Source organism: Mya arenaria, chromosome 3, assembly GCF_026914265.1.
Source record: "Mya arenaria isolate MELC-2E11 chromosome 3, ASM2691426v1".
NCBI lineage: Eukaryota > Metazoa > Mollusca > Bivalvia > Myida > Myidae > Mya > Mya arenaria.
Genome location: NC_069124.1, coordinates 32,049,532 through 32,070,530, shown reverse-complemented (window position 1 = coordinate 32,070,530; position 20,999 = coordinate 32,049,532). Strand labels below are relative to the sequence as shown.

The window sequence follows — 20,999 nt, the reverse complement described above, 5'->3', positions numbered from 1 at the left end:
CCATGGCAACCAGAGTTCTGCATGGAATTGAATTCTTTGAACAACTTTGATAGAAGACCACCCAAGGGACATCCCTATGAAGTTTTATTAATATTGGCCCAGCGGTTAAGGAGGAGATGTCTTTTAAGTAAATTGTTGACGGACGACGCACGACGGACAAAAGGCGATCACAAATTCAATTAGTTAATAATCACTTGGCCACGAATTCCTACATTCTGAATATTCATGAAGTAAATGATCAGGGATCCGACAGAATGAATACATGTTTGACACTTTTTCATTTTATTCCAGTGCAGAACCAGAGCTGCTAGCTGATGCCAAACCTGAGCTACATGTAGCAAAACTGGAGCTGTATCCAGATGCCAAACCCAAGCTATCATCTGCTACACTGTCTAATCCAGACCATTTCACCATTTTTTTCTGAAGAGCCAGTATCAGCCTGAAATCAACATCAGAAAAAAAAATGACAAAAGCTTGTTACTGTTTGTAAGCACAGGCATTTTTTTACATCGAAATCTGAGGGAAAAAAGTGTGCCTTATAACCAGTCTTTTACGTTACTCTATGTCCTTATATGCAGCATTCCATAGTAAACAAACACTTAGTGTGACCTTGACCTTTTAGGTAGGGACACCGGTCTTTCATGCGACACGACGTCTTGGTATGCCAAACACATGTGGCAAGTTATTTTAAAATCTGTTCAGTTATTTTAAAATCTGTTTATACAAGAGAAAGTTACATCCTGGACATCACCACCTAGGCAATTAGGAGTCAGATGGACTCCTCTTAAAGTCTTAGTGTCAAATGCTGGACTTCTGAATATGTGACCTCTACCAGCGTTCTTTGTGGTATCGGACTCATATATCTTTGACAATGGTTTAGAGGTTACAGTCGACCAAATTTTTAAATATTTATGATGTGCTGTTCAAGTTAGTTTTTAGTCTTGCATGGCTGTCACAAAGGTCATTCCTGATATTGTACCATGTGTCAAGGCTAGCGTTGTTTTGTTAGAGCCTTTGCCAGGTCTGAGTCTAGTGCAAGCTCCCATACATATGTAGGTTTGTGCTAGTTCCAGCTATTGAACAACTGTTAGATTCAACATCTGTGAACAGTTTTCATATTTTACATTTTTGAGCTTTGTTGATGCTCAACCCAGCTGTCTTATGACCAACGGGATTTTATGTCACACTGGGGCCAAAACTTCCTACTTATTACTTCTTAATAAATATAGACCATACATGTCTAAGGATTTTCCATTAATAAAACAGTACAGTTGTAAATATTTTGTTGATTTTATTTCGCATGATATAAATAAGATATGAAACATAATAACGACTCAATTACAATTCAACATTTAAGAGTGGTGAGAGTGTATTTATACATAAAACTTTTCAACAAAGACAAAAGGACAAATGAAATTATAAGTTAACCTAAAATTATTTATGGCATTGTTCAAATATTAGTTTAGTGGCGTTTAACCATGTCAGCAGTTAGCTCCCGCTTAAATTATTGCCTCAGCCAATCACCTTTCAGCTTGATCTCACGTTGCACCTAACAGACAATCATTATGCGTTGTAGCCTTTAGTGATAAATTCTAATTTTGGTGAAAGCCTGGTCATTTCAAGTTTTAGCAAAGATTAAAAACATTGGTAAATAAAGTTTTGGTAGGAAGTGAGAATTGGCTAAGTTTACATGTACGCATCACTTTCCATGGTTTAGGTAACACACCATGTGAAGTACAAATATTCACGGCTTGGCTTTATTTACACGCCATGCTTTTCAAGTGCTTCAAATTATACACCCTGTTCTTCAAACTATCCACAGTTGATTCATCTTACATTATTCATGCCACTGGCTCTGATTTAATAAAAGCTTTCAACAATGACCATTTTCAATACCTGCCATATGAAGGCATTTTTTTACTTTGTAACGTACATTTCATCAATGACTGGGCTCAGCCATATTTTATGAACCTATTATACAGTAAAACTGTCGCCAGGGACCGAAACAAAATCTCGAGGGAACCGATGTTTCGAGCGACCCGATTTTCAATTTTCCAGTTTGAAATGAAATATCTTTCAGTGTATTTTAAGTCGTCAAACAGACTGTTTACTAAGACACCGATTCTTTCCTGTCAAGGACGTGAGTGGGCGTGTTGGTGTCTTGGTATAAGTAATGGGTCCTTCATTAGATTTCTCAGGTGTTTGACAATTATTTTCTTTCATTTGGGTGTGACATTTTGAAAGTAAGGAACCCGATCTAGCTATCCCCCCAGTCATGGGTCCTTCACTAGATTGCTCAGGTGTTCGACAATTTGTAAGTTCTTTCTCATTTGCCATATTGCAAAGCAAAGTGACAAGAAGGAATTCTTTTCAGAGATTCCGATGTTGGATCGATATGGTAGTGTTTAATCATATTTTTATTACTCATTTAAATTTCTCACAATCAACTTCTCGTCATTAACTTGTCATAATTATCATCCCAAATGCCCATATCAATTAATATCGGTCATGCGTTAACAGTGATAAACGGTTTTTCACGCCTTATTAAATTGCCTTTTAACTGTCATTGCAATTTTTACAACTTGCGAAAATTTTAACACCTGGCAATTGTTTGTTTACACGCGTTCGGGAAAAAATGTGAAATTATGACCTCGAGGGAGCCATAAGGTTTTGTGCACGATTTGTGTACTTGGGACCGAGGATATTGCTCGACTGCTCGACATAATTAGGTTTCGAGGCAGCGTGGGTATATTTTATATGAAAATAGAAGGAAAAAAGTTCGGGACCTAGCTCAGACCTCGAGGGAACGCCGGTTCTCGAGCGACCGCTTGTTCGAGGGAACGCAGTTTCACTGTAATTGAATTTGGAAACCCTATTTGGTGTTTTCCATTTTTCAACATTTTCCTTAACTGCTCCTTTCAGACTAAACCTGCTAACAAATTAGGAAAAGCGACGACTAAATGCTTTTCCAGTTTTTCCTGCCAGAACCACAAAAATGTGAAACATACTTCTGTTCGAAAGATTGTCCAGCCCCAATATACTTCAGCTGTTTACCATGACACTGCCACCTATTTTCTATACATGCATTTTAGTTTTAGGGCATACCAATAAACCGTGTTCTGTTCGAATTTCATGTCACAGAAGACTTGAAAAAGAAAAACACTTAGTTACAATCGAAGGACCAACTGAAGGAAACCAGCTACCATGGTTCAAATACTGGTAAAAGAAATAAACCGTTAAAAAAAATGTAATGAGAGAGAAGATCAAATTGGATGAGGAAAAACAACAAGAATAATAAACAAAGTACACTCAAGCCATGGATCAGAAACATTCTGTAATTCAAAACCTAGTAGAAGAAAAACTTAAAAAAAAGCATTTCTTCTTACTTCATTATTCTGTTAATGTGTACTTTAATTGCTAGTAGGACTGCGTGTTTTTCATACGTAAAAATATTGACTATCATGATTACTTTGTGATTATCTGTCAACTTGTATTATATATTGTATTATCAAAATAAATACTGGTTAAACCAATACCAGGAAGTAACAATAACATCAAGTGTTGGTCATGGCAACTTAATTGATAAAAAAATACTATAAATCCACACTTTATAATGCTTCTGTTCTTGACGTGAAAAACAACTTCTGCAGCATGAGCCAACAAAAAAGGTTAGTTCTTGGATAAGAAGGAAAAGGGTGGCCATATCAATATGCTATCCTCAAGTGACAGTCCCAGAGATAGAAACCAACAGTACAATTTAATCAGGAAAATGAAAGTTAGACATATCTTTTAAGAAATACAGGGTCAGTTATCCAGATGAACTTAATAAAACTAATAGCAGACAAGGACTCAGGAAAAAATATAGACTTCATTTCATTCAAAAGAACAAAGGATACATCCATATACATTTGCAATGACTGATACTGCTGTTTCTTGGACACAAACATTTTGTGATCCTTCAAGCACCTCAAAGTCACGAGTGAAAATAACAAGACCAGAATGTAAAAGGTTTGAAATTATTTATTTTATTTTTTATATATTATTTATTTTTATTTAAGGATGATTTTTGTCCCCAACAAGGAGACAGAACAAATTCCAGGGTATTTTCCCCCCACTGGAGGATATGGCATGTATGTGCTATTATTTTATATCTGGGAGTAGCAATAACATCAGGTGTTGGCAACGGCAACGCCATCAATCAGAAAAGACTTTATGTACGCACTGTATGTGGATGTGAGAAACTGAAACATGTGGCATCAAAAGGGCAGTCTTTGCCCCTTTTCACCACATATTTGAGTTTCTCACATCATGACATCTACATTAAGTCAACAGAAGTAGCAAACTAGAGCTGTCACAGGAGTGACGAATACCCCCAAATGCCGCCTGGACACAGGAATGGCAAACCATTCCTTTGAAAAGAGGCCATAACTCCAAGGTTACTGCACACTGCATCTTCTTTTATCATGCATGTATTGTTTGTCCGGAAACCGTTTTTCTATTTTCGTAACAGTGCACAAAAACCTTTACTCCACTGGCCCCATTTTCAATCACAAGCATTGTCTTCACAGAGGCTGCCTATACAGCAAGTTTCATCACAATATCTCATGCCCAATTAAAGTTATGAAGCAGAAACCATTTTTCTATTTTTAGTAACAGTGACCTTGACCCCACCAGCCCCAATATCAAACTCATTTCTGTATCTTCTGAAATGTACACCTTTGTACCAAAAATGTTCAAATCTGTCAAGCCTTTCAGGAGTTATCGTCCGGAAACCATTCTTCTATTTTTAGTAACAGTGACCTTGACCCCACCAGCCCCAATATCGAACTTGATCTGTATCTTCTGATGTTACACCTGTGTACCAAAAATTGTTCAAATCCTTTTAGCCTTTCATGAGTTATCGTCCAGAAACCGTTTTTCTATTTTAAGTATCAGTGACCTTGACCTTGGCCCCACCAGCCCCAATATCGAACTTGACCTGTATCTTCTGATGTTACACCTGTGTACCAAAAATTTTTCAAATCTGTCAAGCTTTTCATGAGTTATCGTCCGGAAACCGTTTTTCTATTTTAGTAACAGTGTCCTTGACCTTCGCCCCACCAGCCCCAATATCGAACTTGACCTGTATCTTCTGATGTTACACCTGTGTACCCAAAATTTTTCAAATCTGTCAAGCCTTTCATGAGTTATCGTCCGGAAACCATTTTTCTATTTTTAGTAACAGTGACCTTGACCTTGGCCCCACCAGCCCCAATATCGAACTTGACCTGTATCTTCTGTTGTTACACCTGTGTACCAAAATTTTTTCAAATCTGTCTAGCCTTTCATGAGTTATCGTCCGGAAACCGTTTTTCTATTTTTAGTAACAGTGACCTTGACCTTGGCCCCACCAGCCCCAATATCGAACTTGACCTGTATCTTCTGATGTTACACCTGTGTACCAAAATTTTTTCAAATCTGTCTAGCCTTTCATGAGTTATCGTCCGGAAACCGTTTTTCTATTTTTAGTAACAGTGACCTTGACCTTGGCCCCACCAGCCCCAATATCGAACTTGACCTGTATCTTCTGATGTTACACCTGTGTACCAAAATTTTTTCAAATCTGTCTAGCCTTTCATGAGTTATCGTCCGGAAACCATGAAAACCGACAGACCGACCGACAAGCTCACTCCTATATACCCCCTCAAACTTCGTTTGTGGGGCTTGTACTTCCAAAAGTTTTATTTCGATGATCGAGGAACCAATGCTCTACTTCTTGAAAAACAGATGAGGTAAAAATTAGAATAACATCTAGCAACAAGCAACAGTAAACTGGAACAGTAACAAGATCATGCAAGGTGATAACTGTTTCCACTAACTTGTGTCCCTTATCACAGTCAAATATCTAACACACTGTCAAATTCAAGTGTCCAAATGCATCACATAACTTGGAATTGCACTTAAGTTTTGAACACAAATAGTGTTACAATGCCGTATTCCTAGTTGTCAAACTGCGTCAAAGTGCTGAGGGCTGGTCCTTTCCGGATAAGGTCTTCAGGTCGGATAGTATCCGGTTTACTCTGTCCTCAAGGCTGTCAGTGTTTCCTAAATAGACTGGAAATATACGAGACATATGTCAAGGGACTTATCTCAAGAAATATGTTTACAGAGTTACGGCACAAGCCTGTCAAATGCACTTTGTCATTATAAGGCCAAAAGGTGTTAAAGTAATCTTCTCTATAAAGCTTTAAAGGTTTTAAAGTATATATTAAAACAGGTATTTAAAAAAATATATATATATACATTTTTTTTTGTTTTGTTATTTAACTGGCGCCTATTTAATAGGTAGAGTCGGGTTTACCTCAAACCAAATGTATTTTTTTTATGCCTTAAAAAGAGAACAAAGTTTCATGTTAACAGGTTTTAAGCAAGGTTTTGAACAAGGATGGCATAACAGAAATGCTAAGGAAAAACTATTTGCTTTAAAAACAGCCGAAAGAAGATCGAATCAAGGTTCCATATTAAATCAACAGCCTTGACTAAAACTTAATTTTATCAATTTTACATGTTTTATTTACTTAGTCTTAGCAAATATTTCTCAACGAAAACTAGTCTAAACTAACATTAACAGCTATATTACCGAACTTTTTTGCAAACTAGAACAAGTCAACTCCAACACAGAAAGGAACTTGTATAAGCATTTAAATCTTCTTTGCACGAGATTGACAAATAAGCTCAACACATAACAAACCTATATCTTCTTGGTCACTGATGGCTTCCATGTGTTTCTCGTGCAATGGCCAGACATACTGCTCGAAGTAGCCAGGTACATCTGGTGGGTCGTAGTCCCTGTATCTGGAATTAAACGAAAAAAAACTCATATGGTTGGCTGATCCTTGGGAAAAACTGTTGTTGTTTTTATGATTTTTGATTTCGAAAGTATTACCGACATAACTGAAAAACTATTATAGCCACAGTAATAGAACTGGCTAGAAACATATATTACCTCATTTGCATCACATTTATCATGTTTCTTCATTGATTTTCGACTTTGCCAATTTCGAATAAATTACAAAATATTGTACTTCGAATATAATATGTAAAATTATATAAAAATTCCTTCAATTATTATTTCAACTGCTTATAAGCAATTTGAAGAATATATTTTTCTTAGCTTAACTATTCAGCGGTAAAACATACTGGCGTCTATTCCAACATGTCTCCTTGTCCACCATGAGGAAATACTTCAGGTCAAACAGACTAGATAACGGTCTGAAATAGATTTTATAAGGTAACAACTATATTTACATTTTATGTACATGGATTTCTAAATCCCTAGCCGATTTCATTAGAAATGCATCTTAGGCCTAAAAATAATGTATCTTTGTTTAAGGCAAAGGTCTCAAAAAAAAGATAAGGTACAGTAGGGCCATTTTAAAGTCTGTCAAAGCTGCAAAATTGCAAACAAATCATGACATTTCAATATGTTTAAACTGGATCTGAACTACTTTACATAATGAGCATTCATGCACAAATCAGATCCAATTTTTTTTCATAGGTCTAGAAAAACTGTTGTAGGTGTCCGGCAACCTGACCTTTCCTACGAAAGACGAGTGAAATTATCTCTTCTGAATCTAAGATGCGAGTGAATACCTCCATCCAAATATTGAGAATCCCTCAATGAACACGTAAGCCTGTCCCTCTTCTGTATTCTGTAGCGTCGAGACGAGCGTCTTCACATCATTTACCATCCGGTCCATCTCTAGGGAGCGGTAATCTGAAGAGTTATATATCTAGATTAGAGGTGTAACGATTTGCTCCAATGAATTGAAAAATTGTTTTTTTACTTACAGATTCGATTTTATACGGAAACCCAAATTTTTTATTCCATCTGATACATGCATGCTACAAAATGATGCATTCTAAACATGTCGACTTTTGCTGTAAAGGTATGCAAGACATTCATGACAGAATAGCCATACTGGAAAGTATACAGTCATCGAAATTGGACTTCCAAGATAAACATGCACCAGTGCTTGACATCCAAATCTTTCAACAAGCTCTGATACATAAAATCTAGATTTCAAGTAAGCCCAGAAAACATTTGACCAGTACAGGGCTTACGGGCTTGTGCTTATTTCGAACACTGGGTATACATGCATGGTTCAATGCATGTAGCATTCTTAAACATTGTATGATTTCCAAATAATAAATATTTGAATGCAGGCATTGGCATGGCATGATGGTATCATATCGGACACAATTAAAAGCAGTTGCATGCATTTACAACCCAGAATGACAAGATGTCCATGCAAAGCATTGACAACCACCAAGAATGATAACATAAATGTTCAAACCTTCCCAGTTGTGGTGATTTAGTTTCTCTATGTATATGGGAGCCAGTCTCTGGTCCCCTGGGGGTAGGTAGTAATAGTCTTGACACACATGGTGGCTCCGGGGAATCAGCTGAACCAGTTTACTCGCCACTGTGGACTTGCCGCTGTTTGTAGTCCTATGATAAAAGAGTGTTCAATGTCATTGTAAAGTATACAGTCTACTTTCATAAAGAATACTAAAATACAAGGCTTGTCCCAAAATTTTGTAGAAAAAACAGTCTCAAAGTTCATTGAATATGTTAGAAAAATTGATATTTTGCAATTATTATAATTCAAATAATGGACACACTTATCCTCTTGCCACCATAGGACCTGCTTAGCTCAAAAAAGAAACAAATTGAAGTACTTCAAGACAAGAATACTGCAGAGCAAATGCCAATGCTCGTTTTGGGGGTTTTTTTAAGTATAAAAGGGGCATAACTCAACATTTAGTTAAGCCAGAGTTATGGGCCTTGCTGTACATGTGTGTTTTGTACATACTGTCTTTGACAATATGTTTACTAAGTTTTTAGCGAAAGTAATTTAGTTTTTGCACTAACGTAACGACCATGGCACAAAGGCTATTACAATAACTTGACTATTTTACTTTGAGAAACACACAGGCTAATAAGTGTAAGCATACCCGCTGATCCCAACCACAAGCACTTTTCTACATTGGGTAAACATTGAGGAATCTGTGTTCTGCAAAAGAAAAATAAGCATTTAATGCTGACTTCATGACAAAAAATCATAAAATTTCATAAAAATTTAGTCGCTATAAGAGCTTTATAAAGCTATATAAGACTTATGAAAAAGAAAGTAGAACCATCATTTTGAAATGAATGTGGAAATTAAGGATATAATTTGTAGTATATATATATATATATATATATATATATATATATATATATATATATATCAACGTATCATACGTAATACCGAGTTTTCAAAGGTGACAGTTTTGGATTTTAAGAATATTGTCAAATGGCACATGAAATTGACTTGGTGCTCAGTCTTTAAATATGTGTAAATATATATATAAGACACTTTAAGACAACATACTGAAAACAACAGTGATTTTAGGACAACATTTAGAATAATGTCATGTAAATGAACTGTCAAATACTGAAACACCGGTAGCTGCAATAGAATGTAATTTTTTGTTACAGAGCAAAGGATGCAACACAAAATATTATGTTAGGTAACTGGTTGCAAAGCTCGTAAAGATCTTGGCTTATAAAACAAAAAGTTTAAAACGATGGAATTGTGATTGTTGTGAAAAGTTTTGGATGGATGAGTAAGCAGGGTTTCCGCCAGCCCGGAACGCCTTCCCGTGGAGATGCTAATTACCGACATGTGTTAATTGTACTGACATGCCTTAATCCCGCAGCATGGAGCCTTATCAAAACAGTAATAAATATTGACAATACACAGCTTAGATTTTCGTAAGTTTTTATCAAAAAAGTTATTTAGAAATTAATGTCATTTTCTTGTCAGATCACATCAGTTATGACCCGAGGTGACCATTATGAGAAGTCACGTGATTCCTCACACTGACATTGCAATTGAGTATCAGAAATCAAGAATGCTAATTTAATTTCAACATGTCTAAATGTGAACTCCTGATGCTTCCTATGAGTACAGTTATCTCATTGTTTGTCAAAAGTGGTGGGTATTAACCCAGTTGCCTTCCCAAGTTATCTGAAGCTCTGCTTATTGTATCGATTATTACAATTAGCTTGTGAAACTTCCACAATCCGCTAATTTTGTAAGTTTTGTAAGTCAATCAATGTTAACTTCGAAAATACTTCTGAAATTTTCTTTTTTTTATCACATTCACAATGCATTAGTATAATTGGTGTGCCAAAATTGGCAGAATGAAAAACAAAGCATAAAATGTGACAATATTGTGGGAGTTTATATAGCCTCAGGATTAAATAATTTTATATTACTTTAAAATATTTAGCAAATGTCATCATATTGATTTTTTAAAAATATAAGGACTTGTAAGTTAAGATAGTTCGACGATTTCCATTCCAGTTCAACTGTTAAAACAAGTTCAAATAACTAGTGGCATTTATAAGTAACATAGATTAATTCAAAGAAACTTCTGAGAAATGGTTTGATAAATTACAATGCACTGGCTGGTCTTCCCAATCGTCTGCCTCCTCCGACGAAGAAGAGTTACCCACCCCTGTTTGATTTATTTTGTTCAAGAAAGCCGATAAAAGCTGTTTGTTTAAATGGTCTGTCTGTGTTGTTTCGCGAACTGGTTGATCAGATACGCTTAAAGATTCAATAGTCACACCAGGCGCGTTCTCGTTGGAATTTCTATTGGTGTTTTCAGTGTTTTCTTGTTCCACATCTATTTTAACGTTTTCCGCCATATTAACGTCATGCACCTAAAATGTCGAAGCTTTATGTCAGCATCGGCAAAGGTTATTTACTACTAAACTCAATGCGAATAAATAAATAATATTCTTGTGCGCTGCATATTTTTGTTTGAAAACTCATGCTTTAGTCACTAGATCTTGTATTTTATAAATTAATCGCTCATCCCTTATGGCATAACCTTCGACAAGGTTCTACATAAACTAGACCATTATGGGGTACCGTAAAGAAAAATGTCAACTCCTGCATAGATACACTCGTTCCTCTGAAACCGGAACCCAGCAAATCGTTCTTGATGGTGAAAAATGAAAAATCAGATACAGCCAGTGTTCTCTCCGGCGTACCACAGGGTAGAGTTCTTGGCCCATTGCTATTTCAGCCTACATAAATAACCTCCCTGAGTTGGTACAATCCTCCAGCACGAAGCTATTTGCTGACGACAATATATAAGCTCTTCAAAGTAATCATCAGTGGCCAAAACAGTTGCAGACTTCAAGAGGATCTTTCTGCATTAGAGGATTGGAAGGAATCTTGGCAGATGAGCCTACCCCTTAAAATACTATGTTTTAAGGATAGCACCTCGACGCACAAGTGTCCATATGACACTCAGTACCGGCTCCATGCGGGACACATCCTCAGTGAAGTAGTTGACGCCAGCAAGTATCTATGAGTCACATTGACAAAGAACCTCACCTGGAACCGGCATTACATAGGTGATTCAAAAGGCAAGGTCAATCGGCCACTCGGATTTCTACCGTATGAATATCAAGGAATGCATGCCATGACATCAGTTAAGAAAGCTTCATACAAAGCCGGCCATGGTCCGACCAATCATAGAAAAATCATCAACTTCATACAAAGCCATGGTCCGCGACCAATCCTAGAAAATGCATCAACTGTCTGGGACCCTTACAAACAGGCGCTCACTTTAAACATATTGAGCAGGTACAGCGCAGAGCAGCACGTACGCTTCGTTTTAAACAATGACTTCACGTCAAGAACTCCAGGTTGCGTCTCCAAGATGATCAAATACCTCACCTTCTTTACTATTGAGCCGCGATCGTTGTAAACACGATAGTCTGCATATGATTTTCAAGACGACAATTAGGTACCTCAGGAAGGTCGACTCACGCACCAGAGGTCATCTCAGCCGTACCAGAAGTGTGTCACATGTCAGACATTGCCCAACAAGTTCTTTCGAAGAGCTGTGAATAACTCGAACCTCCTGTCAACTAGAGCGGTAAGAGCTCCTACGCTCGATGCCTTCAGGGCTCTCTTGATTGAGCAGTCTGCCATGCACCTGAACACCAGGGATACACAAATGTGTATATAATTTTAAACATTATTGGTACAATATAGGTTTGCTACCACCACGTACAGTGTCTCGTTGATCTAAGTAAGCCATAGTAATTTAAGACCCCCAGCGCATTATATGGAAGAAAAAAAAGTATAATATAATCAATCTTTAGTATCGTTTGCATGTTATATAGGCATATGTAGATCCTGATATATTTACAAAAATAAACTCATTCGGGGACTGAATCTTTTCGACACCCCTCTCTCTTGAATGCCCAAAGTTATGACCTCAATCTCAATATTGCAATATGCCGCTTCTATAACAATCTAGTCTAAGGTCGGCAGACCTTTTATTACGTGCATTTTCCATCAACAATGACATTAACATGCAATAAATTACTCTCACAATGACCAATTGAGACAACAATCAACCAGCTTGTTCTCGAAGAGATTGCCCTTTAAATATATAGTTAGCACCACTTACCTTAACAATAACATACTGTCATTGATTTAAGTGACAGCTGTGTTGTTTTCCCTTAATGAAGATTGTTTCACTCGTCCATAACGGGTTCAAGCGGGGACACTGGTAATAGGATGTTTGTTTGTTTTCAATGGAGAATGCACCCTTCCCCCGTACCCCCCGGGCCCACACCTCCACAAACATACATGCCTTAAACTGCAGGTGGTACGACGGAAAAAAAACATTGGAATTGAGCATTATTTTAAGGAATGACTAGATATCCGTATTAACATGCATTGGGGTTACATGCAGCCCGTGGATCGAATACAGGGGTTTAATGTTGATGATGACGTAGGGGGGTCTGGACACAGCTTAAGAAATGTCCCCCTCCCCTTCTCCAGAATCGATACATGTATGGTAAAAATGTGAGAAGTGCTATTTTTCTTCTGAAATGTTGCAGTCTGGTGTTCTCTCTCTTCGACGAATTTCTGAGGTGAAGTTGAGCCGATTGAACTCCCCCCACCCCTACCCCGCCAGTCCAGTCCAGAAAACAAATGTTGGTAATTATTACATTTAATCACAAAACAATTTACATAAATAAAAAATAAAGCATCACAACTGTACATAATTATCATTAGAATCATCTTTCAGATACGACATATATAATACAATCCTACAAATTTTTCATCACTGAACATGTGCAACAATTAAGTGAAAATGTACGGCAGAACGCACCGTGTCAATACAGCCTTCGACTTGGGCAAAGTGCACATGTGGCGAACTCTTCTTTGGCCATGCACGGACCCGTAATTCACTTAGAATGTCCCTGTTTCAAGATTATCGTGTTCCATCAAATCTTCAAGCAGATCAAACATATATTTAGCTGTCTGCCGGTGAAATACATCGTCGCCAATGTTCCTCAAGTGTCTCCCCAAAACTCGACAATTCTCTTCGTCACCCATTAATCTTAAAATTCGTCCGCATAAGGTATTACAATTATGGTCATTGTTTTCGCAAGAATTCTCGAAAAAATCATTACTTTCACGAGAAATGTCAACGTTGTTTTCTTCATTGCCTTGACCATCGTTTACATTTAACGGGCGAACTATGTCTAGTTCTATTTGCTCACGAATAAGACTTGCTTCATCGTCAACAATATCTCCTTCATGTCTGCAATCATCGGGCGTTTCACAATAGTCCCCATCACCATCGTCAATTTCTCCAACATCGAATTCGTCCTTAAGCACGTACATCATTTCGTGAACTAGGTCTGCAAATTCTGCACCCGACATCCTGTGTTTACCTAAAAAATACAGGGATCAATATAATAAAGTTCTGTTTCTTTATCCATGTATATATGTGTACATTGTACATGTATCTGATAACAATACCCTGTTCTATTGTGAATAAATGAGGCCTATCATAAATTAACAAACCGTTATTGAAGACGGTATCATAAGCATGTTAAATAAGTCAAACATCTTCTTTTTTGATCGATTTTACTTTTATTTTGTCGACATATACATCTTTACTGTATACTTAGTTATACAGTAGGTGTATACATATATTGTGAGCCAGTCAGACACAAATCAATAAATCAAATGGGATTCACAGTAACCCAAGAAAATGATTATTGTGAACGATTAAACATGTAATCATGTATCAGTTATTACAATAATTAAACAAAGTGTAATTATTTTCCCCTTAATAAGTACCTACTTGTTCTTCCCGAAAGTCCAAGGCAAGATTGTGAAACAAACGGTTATCTAAATAACTTGGTATTTTCCTGTGACGTCAACCTTACAAAAATAGTACTTTTGATTTTTCTATAAATATGGTAGGGGTTGAATCAAGATTAATGGAATGGCGATCCATTTTATTCAGCATTTAGTCGATATAAGACCAGAAAACAGAGTTTCTATATTTGTTGAATGATACCTTTATTCGAACATTGTTTTTAGAAGATAATCACTTAAGTTACATGTATGACATGTTTTGTAATTTCAATATATCTTGAGAGCATCCCTCAACAAAGAGGGCTTACCGTTTCTAAATATAGATACCGGAAGTCATAGATATGTTAGATATGTGACGACTGCTTGTTATTGTCGCCATTTTGCGAAAACGGATTGAGGAGTGTCGACCGAGTGTTTGGGGTTTTTCGCCTCTTCTTTTCTCCTTTTATTCAGCCAAGTGAAATTAACAATGACCGCCACTAGCCCAACATACGGTGGTATGAAAACTATTTCTGGTACTGGCGTTTTAGGCAAAAATTCCAACAATCTCTTCACTGAAATCCACAAAAAATGGGGCCTTCTTCCTGGAAACCAAGGACTAAACAACATCGAACAGAGCTCACAGACGTCTGGCTCTTCTATGACCCCGCTTGAAAGTGTCAGAAAAGAAGCTGAGGTGATAGCCTTTGACATTGTTCAAAACATTGGACTAGAAAACCAGAGAAAATCTCCCAACAGATTCTGTAAAACAATGAGGAAAACGGTGAAAGAAGTTTCGGATAGACATGACATCGTTTTGAAATCTATGGTCAACAAGTTAAATATTGATGATGGGAACATGTTTCAAACATTTATTCATGTGGCTGATGAAATCTTCGAAGATGGACAGATAAACTGGGGAAGAATAATAGTTGTGTATGCTTTTGCAGCAAGATTGACTTCTCATTTCCGAAAACAAAACACAAATCAAGATGACAAAATAGCTCTATTTGTTGGGAAATATGTTGGCAATAAGTTGGGACGTTGGATATTAGATAATCATGGATGGGTAAGGAACTTCTTACCCAAGATCATACAAAGATAGATGTTAAATTGGCTGAATCCATACTGCAGGGGAAATGATGACTTCCTGGTGTTCTTTCCATAGACTTGTTAAAAAATTGCTGGAAATCTAATACTAATTTCAAGTCATACTCATTGAACATATTCTATAAGACTTGTTAAAATGAATAAGGTATATTGTATTAATGATGAAATTTTAAAGAATTGTTATTGTTTTATTTGTGTAAAGACTTGATCTTTGATTTCAGGAAGGCTTTGCTGACTACTTCTCTGATGAAAGCAATGTTGAGGACAAAGTATGGAAGGGCCTTTTGTACACCGCAACTCTGGGTGGACTAGGGGCATTGGCAGCTATCATGGGCAGATAGGGACCAGTCTACACCACCATGTGCAATCTCATCCTTCTGTGTTTCTCATCATGTCTAATTGACACTGCTTCTTTGTTTTAATTTGTCTTTGTTCTAGTGATTTAAAGTTTCCAGTTCTTTTTGTTTAATATGAAGCTTAAATTCATTTGGGATCTTTCTGTAAGATGCCACATTTCAAAGACTTTTTTTGAAAAAGAATGATTCTGAATATATATTTTTCTTTAGATGTTTTGAAAAATAAGAGAGACAATCTGCCTTGAAGTCCTCCACTGTTGTTTTATTTGCAGGTACTATTTCATCCACAGGAACCAATTTTTAAATCTAAGTTGAAGAAAATGTATGAACAGAACTAACTATGATGATGAGGTTTGAAATGTTAGCGGCTTTGGGTTCATTTACATTTAAAATTTGGTATACCAGGTAAATTGAAATTTATCATTGAACTCTATGTCTTTACTTCCTGATGATAACTTCAGCATACCTTTATTCAATTTAATACTGATAGTTGAAACAAATTAAAATTTGACACTATTAAGTTTTATTAGCTATTTGATATCAGATGCATTGTATGATAACAAAACATAATGATAACCAATCCGATATAATCTTGATTCATAGTCAGTATTTAATTTCCTTCTTTCGTCACGCAGAAATCAGCAAATTGGGAGCAAACATCATCTGATCTTAATGTGCCATCTTAATGTGCCATTTTACTTAAGTGATGGCTTTAACCTTATGTTTTGAAATTTGATAAAAAAGTACCTTTCTTTCTCACAGTTGTTGGAGAGCAAAACATTGTATCATACAATTCAGGATTGCATTCTATACACTAGTATACTGTATACACTAAAACATACAAAATATGATTAAGCACACACACACACACACACTTACATATATATGGAGAGGTATAAACACAGGTTTTTACCTTATTTAACGACCATTAACCATAGCCATTTAGCGGCCCCAATCCCCTTGGAAAATAAGCTTTGTTTTCCCCCTAAAATATAAATTTCCCTTCAGTATTTTTAATTAAAAAAGATATATAAATAACAAGAATCTCATTTCATAAAATGATGTTTCTGAGGGACATAATTACTGCTTTATTGATATTTATCCATTTGTCCTCATAATGTTTGAAAAAGGACTTGTACTTTGAGAATGTTACCCCAAAACTGAAAAAATGGGGTTTTCCCTCACAAGAAAAACACCCATAACTGGTTAAACACACTAAAAATGTTTGCACATTAAAAGTTAAACAAGCACATTATACACAAAAAAATCCCGTTTTACTAAAATGCCACAATTTCCCCCCTTTTCAAAGGCCCCAGACCCCTCCGTTCCCCCTTTTCAGAAAAAAAACCTGAAACATCATTTATATGTAAACAAGTTGGAATATTTACAGCTAAAGCACTAAGTAATCAATTTGAAATAAAAACTTCATTTACAAGAGCCAGGGTGGGTCGCACTGAAAACAAAATTTAAGGGAATTTTTAAAAAATTTGCCTCTTACAAAATACTATTTTCATTTATAAGCCAGCATGTTATGCAGTATATTGTAATTAGAAGCAAAGCTGATGTAACTTCCTGAAGAAAGTTGAAGAAAGTAGAGCAGTACAAAATATAAGAAAAACAAATCTTGTTACCGGTATGGAACTAATGACTTTTAAGTATATCCAGTTGATGTTTGTCAATTTCTAAATGCCTGTAAATATTATTATTTTCATGTTAATGCTTGATTAACCTTTTCTTTGCAATATTATTTTTGAGTTTATTTCTTCTGATACAGGCAATATGTAAATAAACTGATTCTGACACGATACGTTATAACTTGATATTTTTCAGGAATATTAATATTGTCAAGCCTGCATGCTTAAGGTTCAAAATTGCAGTTATGTGTGAGTGTGTGCGTAAAAGCGTCAATCCAGAATGTCCAGGCTGTATCTTGAACATGCATTATTTAATTTATTTTTTTAAAAATGCCATGTCAGAAGGTTCAACATGAGGAGGTGACTTGTCATGCATTAGACCCAGGACTATACCACAAAGGTCAAGGTTAGAGGTCAAAGGTTGAAATTGTCTTTGTCCTGGCTGTATCTTGACATCGCATTAGAGTTTTAAAAAAACTTGCCATTAGGGTTCATCATGTTGAGAGGGCGTGTCATGCACAAGAACCAGTTTGAACCTCGAAGATCAAAGTCACCTTTAGAGGTTAAATTTAAAAGTGAGTACTGTTGAAAGAACTGGTCCGGACTAAGACTTATCTGGGCTGAATCTTTATCATGCATTTTCAAAAAACTTTCAAAAGAGGTTCACCATGCCGAGTTGTAGTTTCGCAGGTAAACGTACTGTTCAACCTCAACCCACCTGTAGGCACTCTAGTTTGCGGGGTGAGGACTGAGGGTACTCGTATGAAGGTGAGTACTCAAACCCTGCAGACCTGGGGGTACTCTTAGGTACAATGTTATTCAGTGTTGTAGTTGCACGGAAGAGCATTATGTCTGTGTCAAAGGCTCTTTCAACGGGCTCAACATGTCGCCGATATGCGTCTAGTTTATGCCACAGCGTGACATGTATTGACTAACCATTTGTTCTGTTGAAGGATGCATTAGGATTGATTCATTGCTGAGTTCTGTTGGAGTCTATACATGTTTTATAATTAAATGAAGAGCTGTGTGCCTCGACCAAAGAAACAGAATATGGAGTGCTTCAAAAAAAGGCACACAAATCTTCACATGGTCTCTCTAAATGCAAAATCATGTAATTCCTAGTGGCATCTAAAGGTACATGTATCACCATAGCCTTTACAGATTCATAATCAGAAGCTGCAACTTGACAAGAATTATTCATTTCGAGTGGTGAAGAGAGCGTTCCTGTTTTAGTTCGAACTCACGACCTTCTAGTTGAGAGGAGGCAACTACACAACAAGCCCTTTCTCGTCTGATTTGTGAATTTCAACTTCTTTCAGGATTTGTTGTACCTAAACGGTACTCCTTTATATATCCATGAAATTCGGTTAATGCCACCTACGGGATGTATAGTGGGCATCCTTATGATGTATCTATAAAGGCTATGGTGATACTTTAAGACGCTACCAGGAATTACATGATTTTGCATTTAGAGAGACGTTTAAGAGGGTCACCCTTTAACCATCATCACCACCCAGCCCCTCCCTTCGCACGCCGTAAACCATGCCATTTAGGTTGAGTTCCGGATATCAAGGGTAAGTACGTCGGAATTTATTATACGATTCATATATTTGCACCGCAACTTCCGATTTTCCCTTTATGGTCAGACTACGACGAGGGCATTCACAACGTACAGGGTTTTTTAAAACTCTTTTAAGGTACTAAACACCGGATGATACAATTGCAAGAAGAAAAAAATGTCAGAACTTACTGATGTATCACATCGCTTACGACACATGCATATTTCGCATTTTTTTGCGCATTTTTCCTAGTGTAAATTTAATGGGATTGTCCACCACGTATACATCCTAGTAAGGTAAAAATAGCGTCGATATATTGAATTGCGCTAAATAAACAGACAGCTGATTTAAACTTGGAAACCACTATGCGCTATTTTTAAACAAGGAAACTTTGATGAGACAGCAGGATGAGTGTTGCGTTTATTCTTTTGATTATGTAAAATGATGTATTATCGGCCGCCTAGTAGCTCGTATTGGCAATTCTAGGCTTCTTTTGAGGAAATACTGTATTTACCGATTTTTGAAACATCCTGGTGTCTAGTTCCTTTATTTTTCTTTTTTTTTCCTCTTTAAAAAGACGACCCCGACTAAAGATGCGTTAAGTTCAGATGTAGGACTCAAATAATATACATAGAAAATGCATCCGATGTTGTTAACCCGGCAATAATCCCCAATTATTTCAGAAGACACGTGCATCCCTCTCAAACTCACCCGTGCCGCTTAAACAATCTCCACCCGATACCTCTGTTAACTAGTTTGTGATTATCTAGATGTGGAGTAGGCAAAACGTTGTATTGTAGTATGATTACGTGTTGTTTGCTTACGAAGTGTTGCATATAGCATTTGCACTGTTCGTCCATGTGTCTGTCTCCGGCAGTTCTAACGTTACTTATTGTTTCTGCAACAACTTTGTTAGATATGATTGGATTTCACTCAAACTTCGCAAAAAGTAGAGCACTTCGGGCAGGCCGGCATGCCGCACACAAAAATCGTGCTCTTATCCCAGGGTTAAACTTGCAGGCCGATGTTTTACAATAAAACAACTTATATGAATTGAAGCAAATTTCAAAATAAAATTGTTCAGCACTATTGCAAGATATGTCGCGAACAAAATTCGCGTTCTTATTTCAAAGGTCAATGTCACACTTGAAGGTCAATGTTTTTATTTTATTTTTTAAAGGCAATTCAATTAAACTTTACAAACATGTAGACCGCCATAATAATGTGTTTGTGCATAAGATTCGTGTTCCCATCTCTTCAAAGGTCAAGGCCATACATTGATGTCAACGTTTAACAAATACACTGTGTGCCTCCATTTTAAAGTCCAAGGTTGCACTTGAAGATCGATGTTGTCCAAGACATAGACATCATAGCAATAGTTTGTGTGTCAGTCATGACTGATCACAGTAGTGGAGGTCGCGCATATTATGTGTGCTCTTACATTTATCTCGTTGTCAAGGTCGCACTTTGGTACTGCTGCAAAAAATAAAGATATTATAGCACAACTTTTTTAAATGGCTAATGTACTTTGCGGATCAGAAGGAAATTAGATTTTAATAAAACTACAATTTCACGAAATACCTCAAAATCCATGACATTTGTGCTCTCATTTCAATGGTCAAGGTCGCATCTGGAGGTCAGTGGTTTACCAAATGATGGAAACTCAATCCATTTTACAGACGTGTCGAGTTCCTTAAGAAGGCGCATGTTAAGATAAATAGAATTTTAATCAAACCTTTTAATCAACATAATTTTAAATATGTTATAAACTAAGAGCCACTCATGCGACATTAGTCGCATTCGGAAGCATTTATAACGTGTCTGCGATAGCTCTTTTTTTAATGTAAAGTAATTCACTGCCCAGAGTAAATAATAGTCATAAATTATTAATATATATATCAGCGTATAATAACTTCCTTTTTACTTGATCGGAACAAAACTTGGAACACGCTTTTTGTTTCAGATATTTTTTAAATACACGGAGATAGTGAGCAACTGCTCTGGTCCTCTACAGCACCAGAAAACCCGCAGCAAGACCTCGATCCCCTTACCTTTGAACAAGTCCCCTGACTCACTGTAGCAAGTTCTCTAACTTCATCTTGGGGGGAGAGTCTCCTGATCCCC

The 20,999-nt window shown here is 36.6% G+C and overlaps 2 protein-coding genes and 1 long non-coding RNA gene across 3 annotated transcripts; 1 reads left to right on the top strand and 2 right to left on the bottom strand.

Moving 5' to 3' along the window:
• Positions 1-5,703: 5,703 nt before the first annotated feature.
• Positions 5,704-10,752, bottom strand: LOC128226584 (nicotinamide riboside kinase 1-like). Its single transcript, XM_052936536.1, has 7 exons — positions 10,489-10,752; positions 8,998-9,056; positions 8,337-8,491; positions 7,633-7,756; positions 7,180-7,251; positions 6,731-6,834; positions 5,704-6,093 (listed from the first exon to the last, which is right to left on the bottom strand). Exons 2-7 carry the CDS (start codon positions 9,039-9,041, stop codon positions 5,996-5,998), a joined length of 597 nt encoding a protein of 198 aa, XP_052792496.1. The 5' UTR covers positions 9,042-9,056; positions 10,489-10,752; the 3' UTR covers positions 5,704-5,995.
• Positions 10,753-13,062: 2,310 nt separating this feature from the next.
• Positions 13,063-14,305, bottom strand: LOC128228893 (uncharacterized). The gene is made up of 2 exons (XR_008259995.1): positions 14,221-14,305; positions 13,063-13,804 (listed from the first exon to the last, which is right to left on the bottom strand). It is a non-coding gene; the product is annotated as an uncharacterized LOC128228893 (long non-coding RNA).
• Positions 14,306-14,590: 285 nt separating this feature from the next.
• Positions 14,591-17,487, top strand: LOC128228805 (bcl-2-related protein A1-like). The gene is made up of 2 exons (XM_052940308.1): positions 14,591-15,285; positions 15,548-17,487. The coding sequence occupies exons 1-2, from the start codon at positions 14,707-14,709 to the stop codon at positions 15,665-15,667; spliced, it is 699 nt and encodes a 232-aa protein (XP_052796268.1). The 5' UTR covers positions 14,591-14,706; the 3' UTR covers positions 15,668-17,487.
• Positions 17,488-20,999: the final 3,512 nt, after the last annotated feature.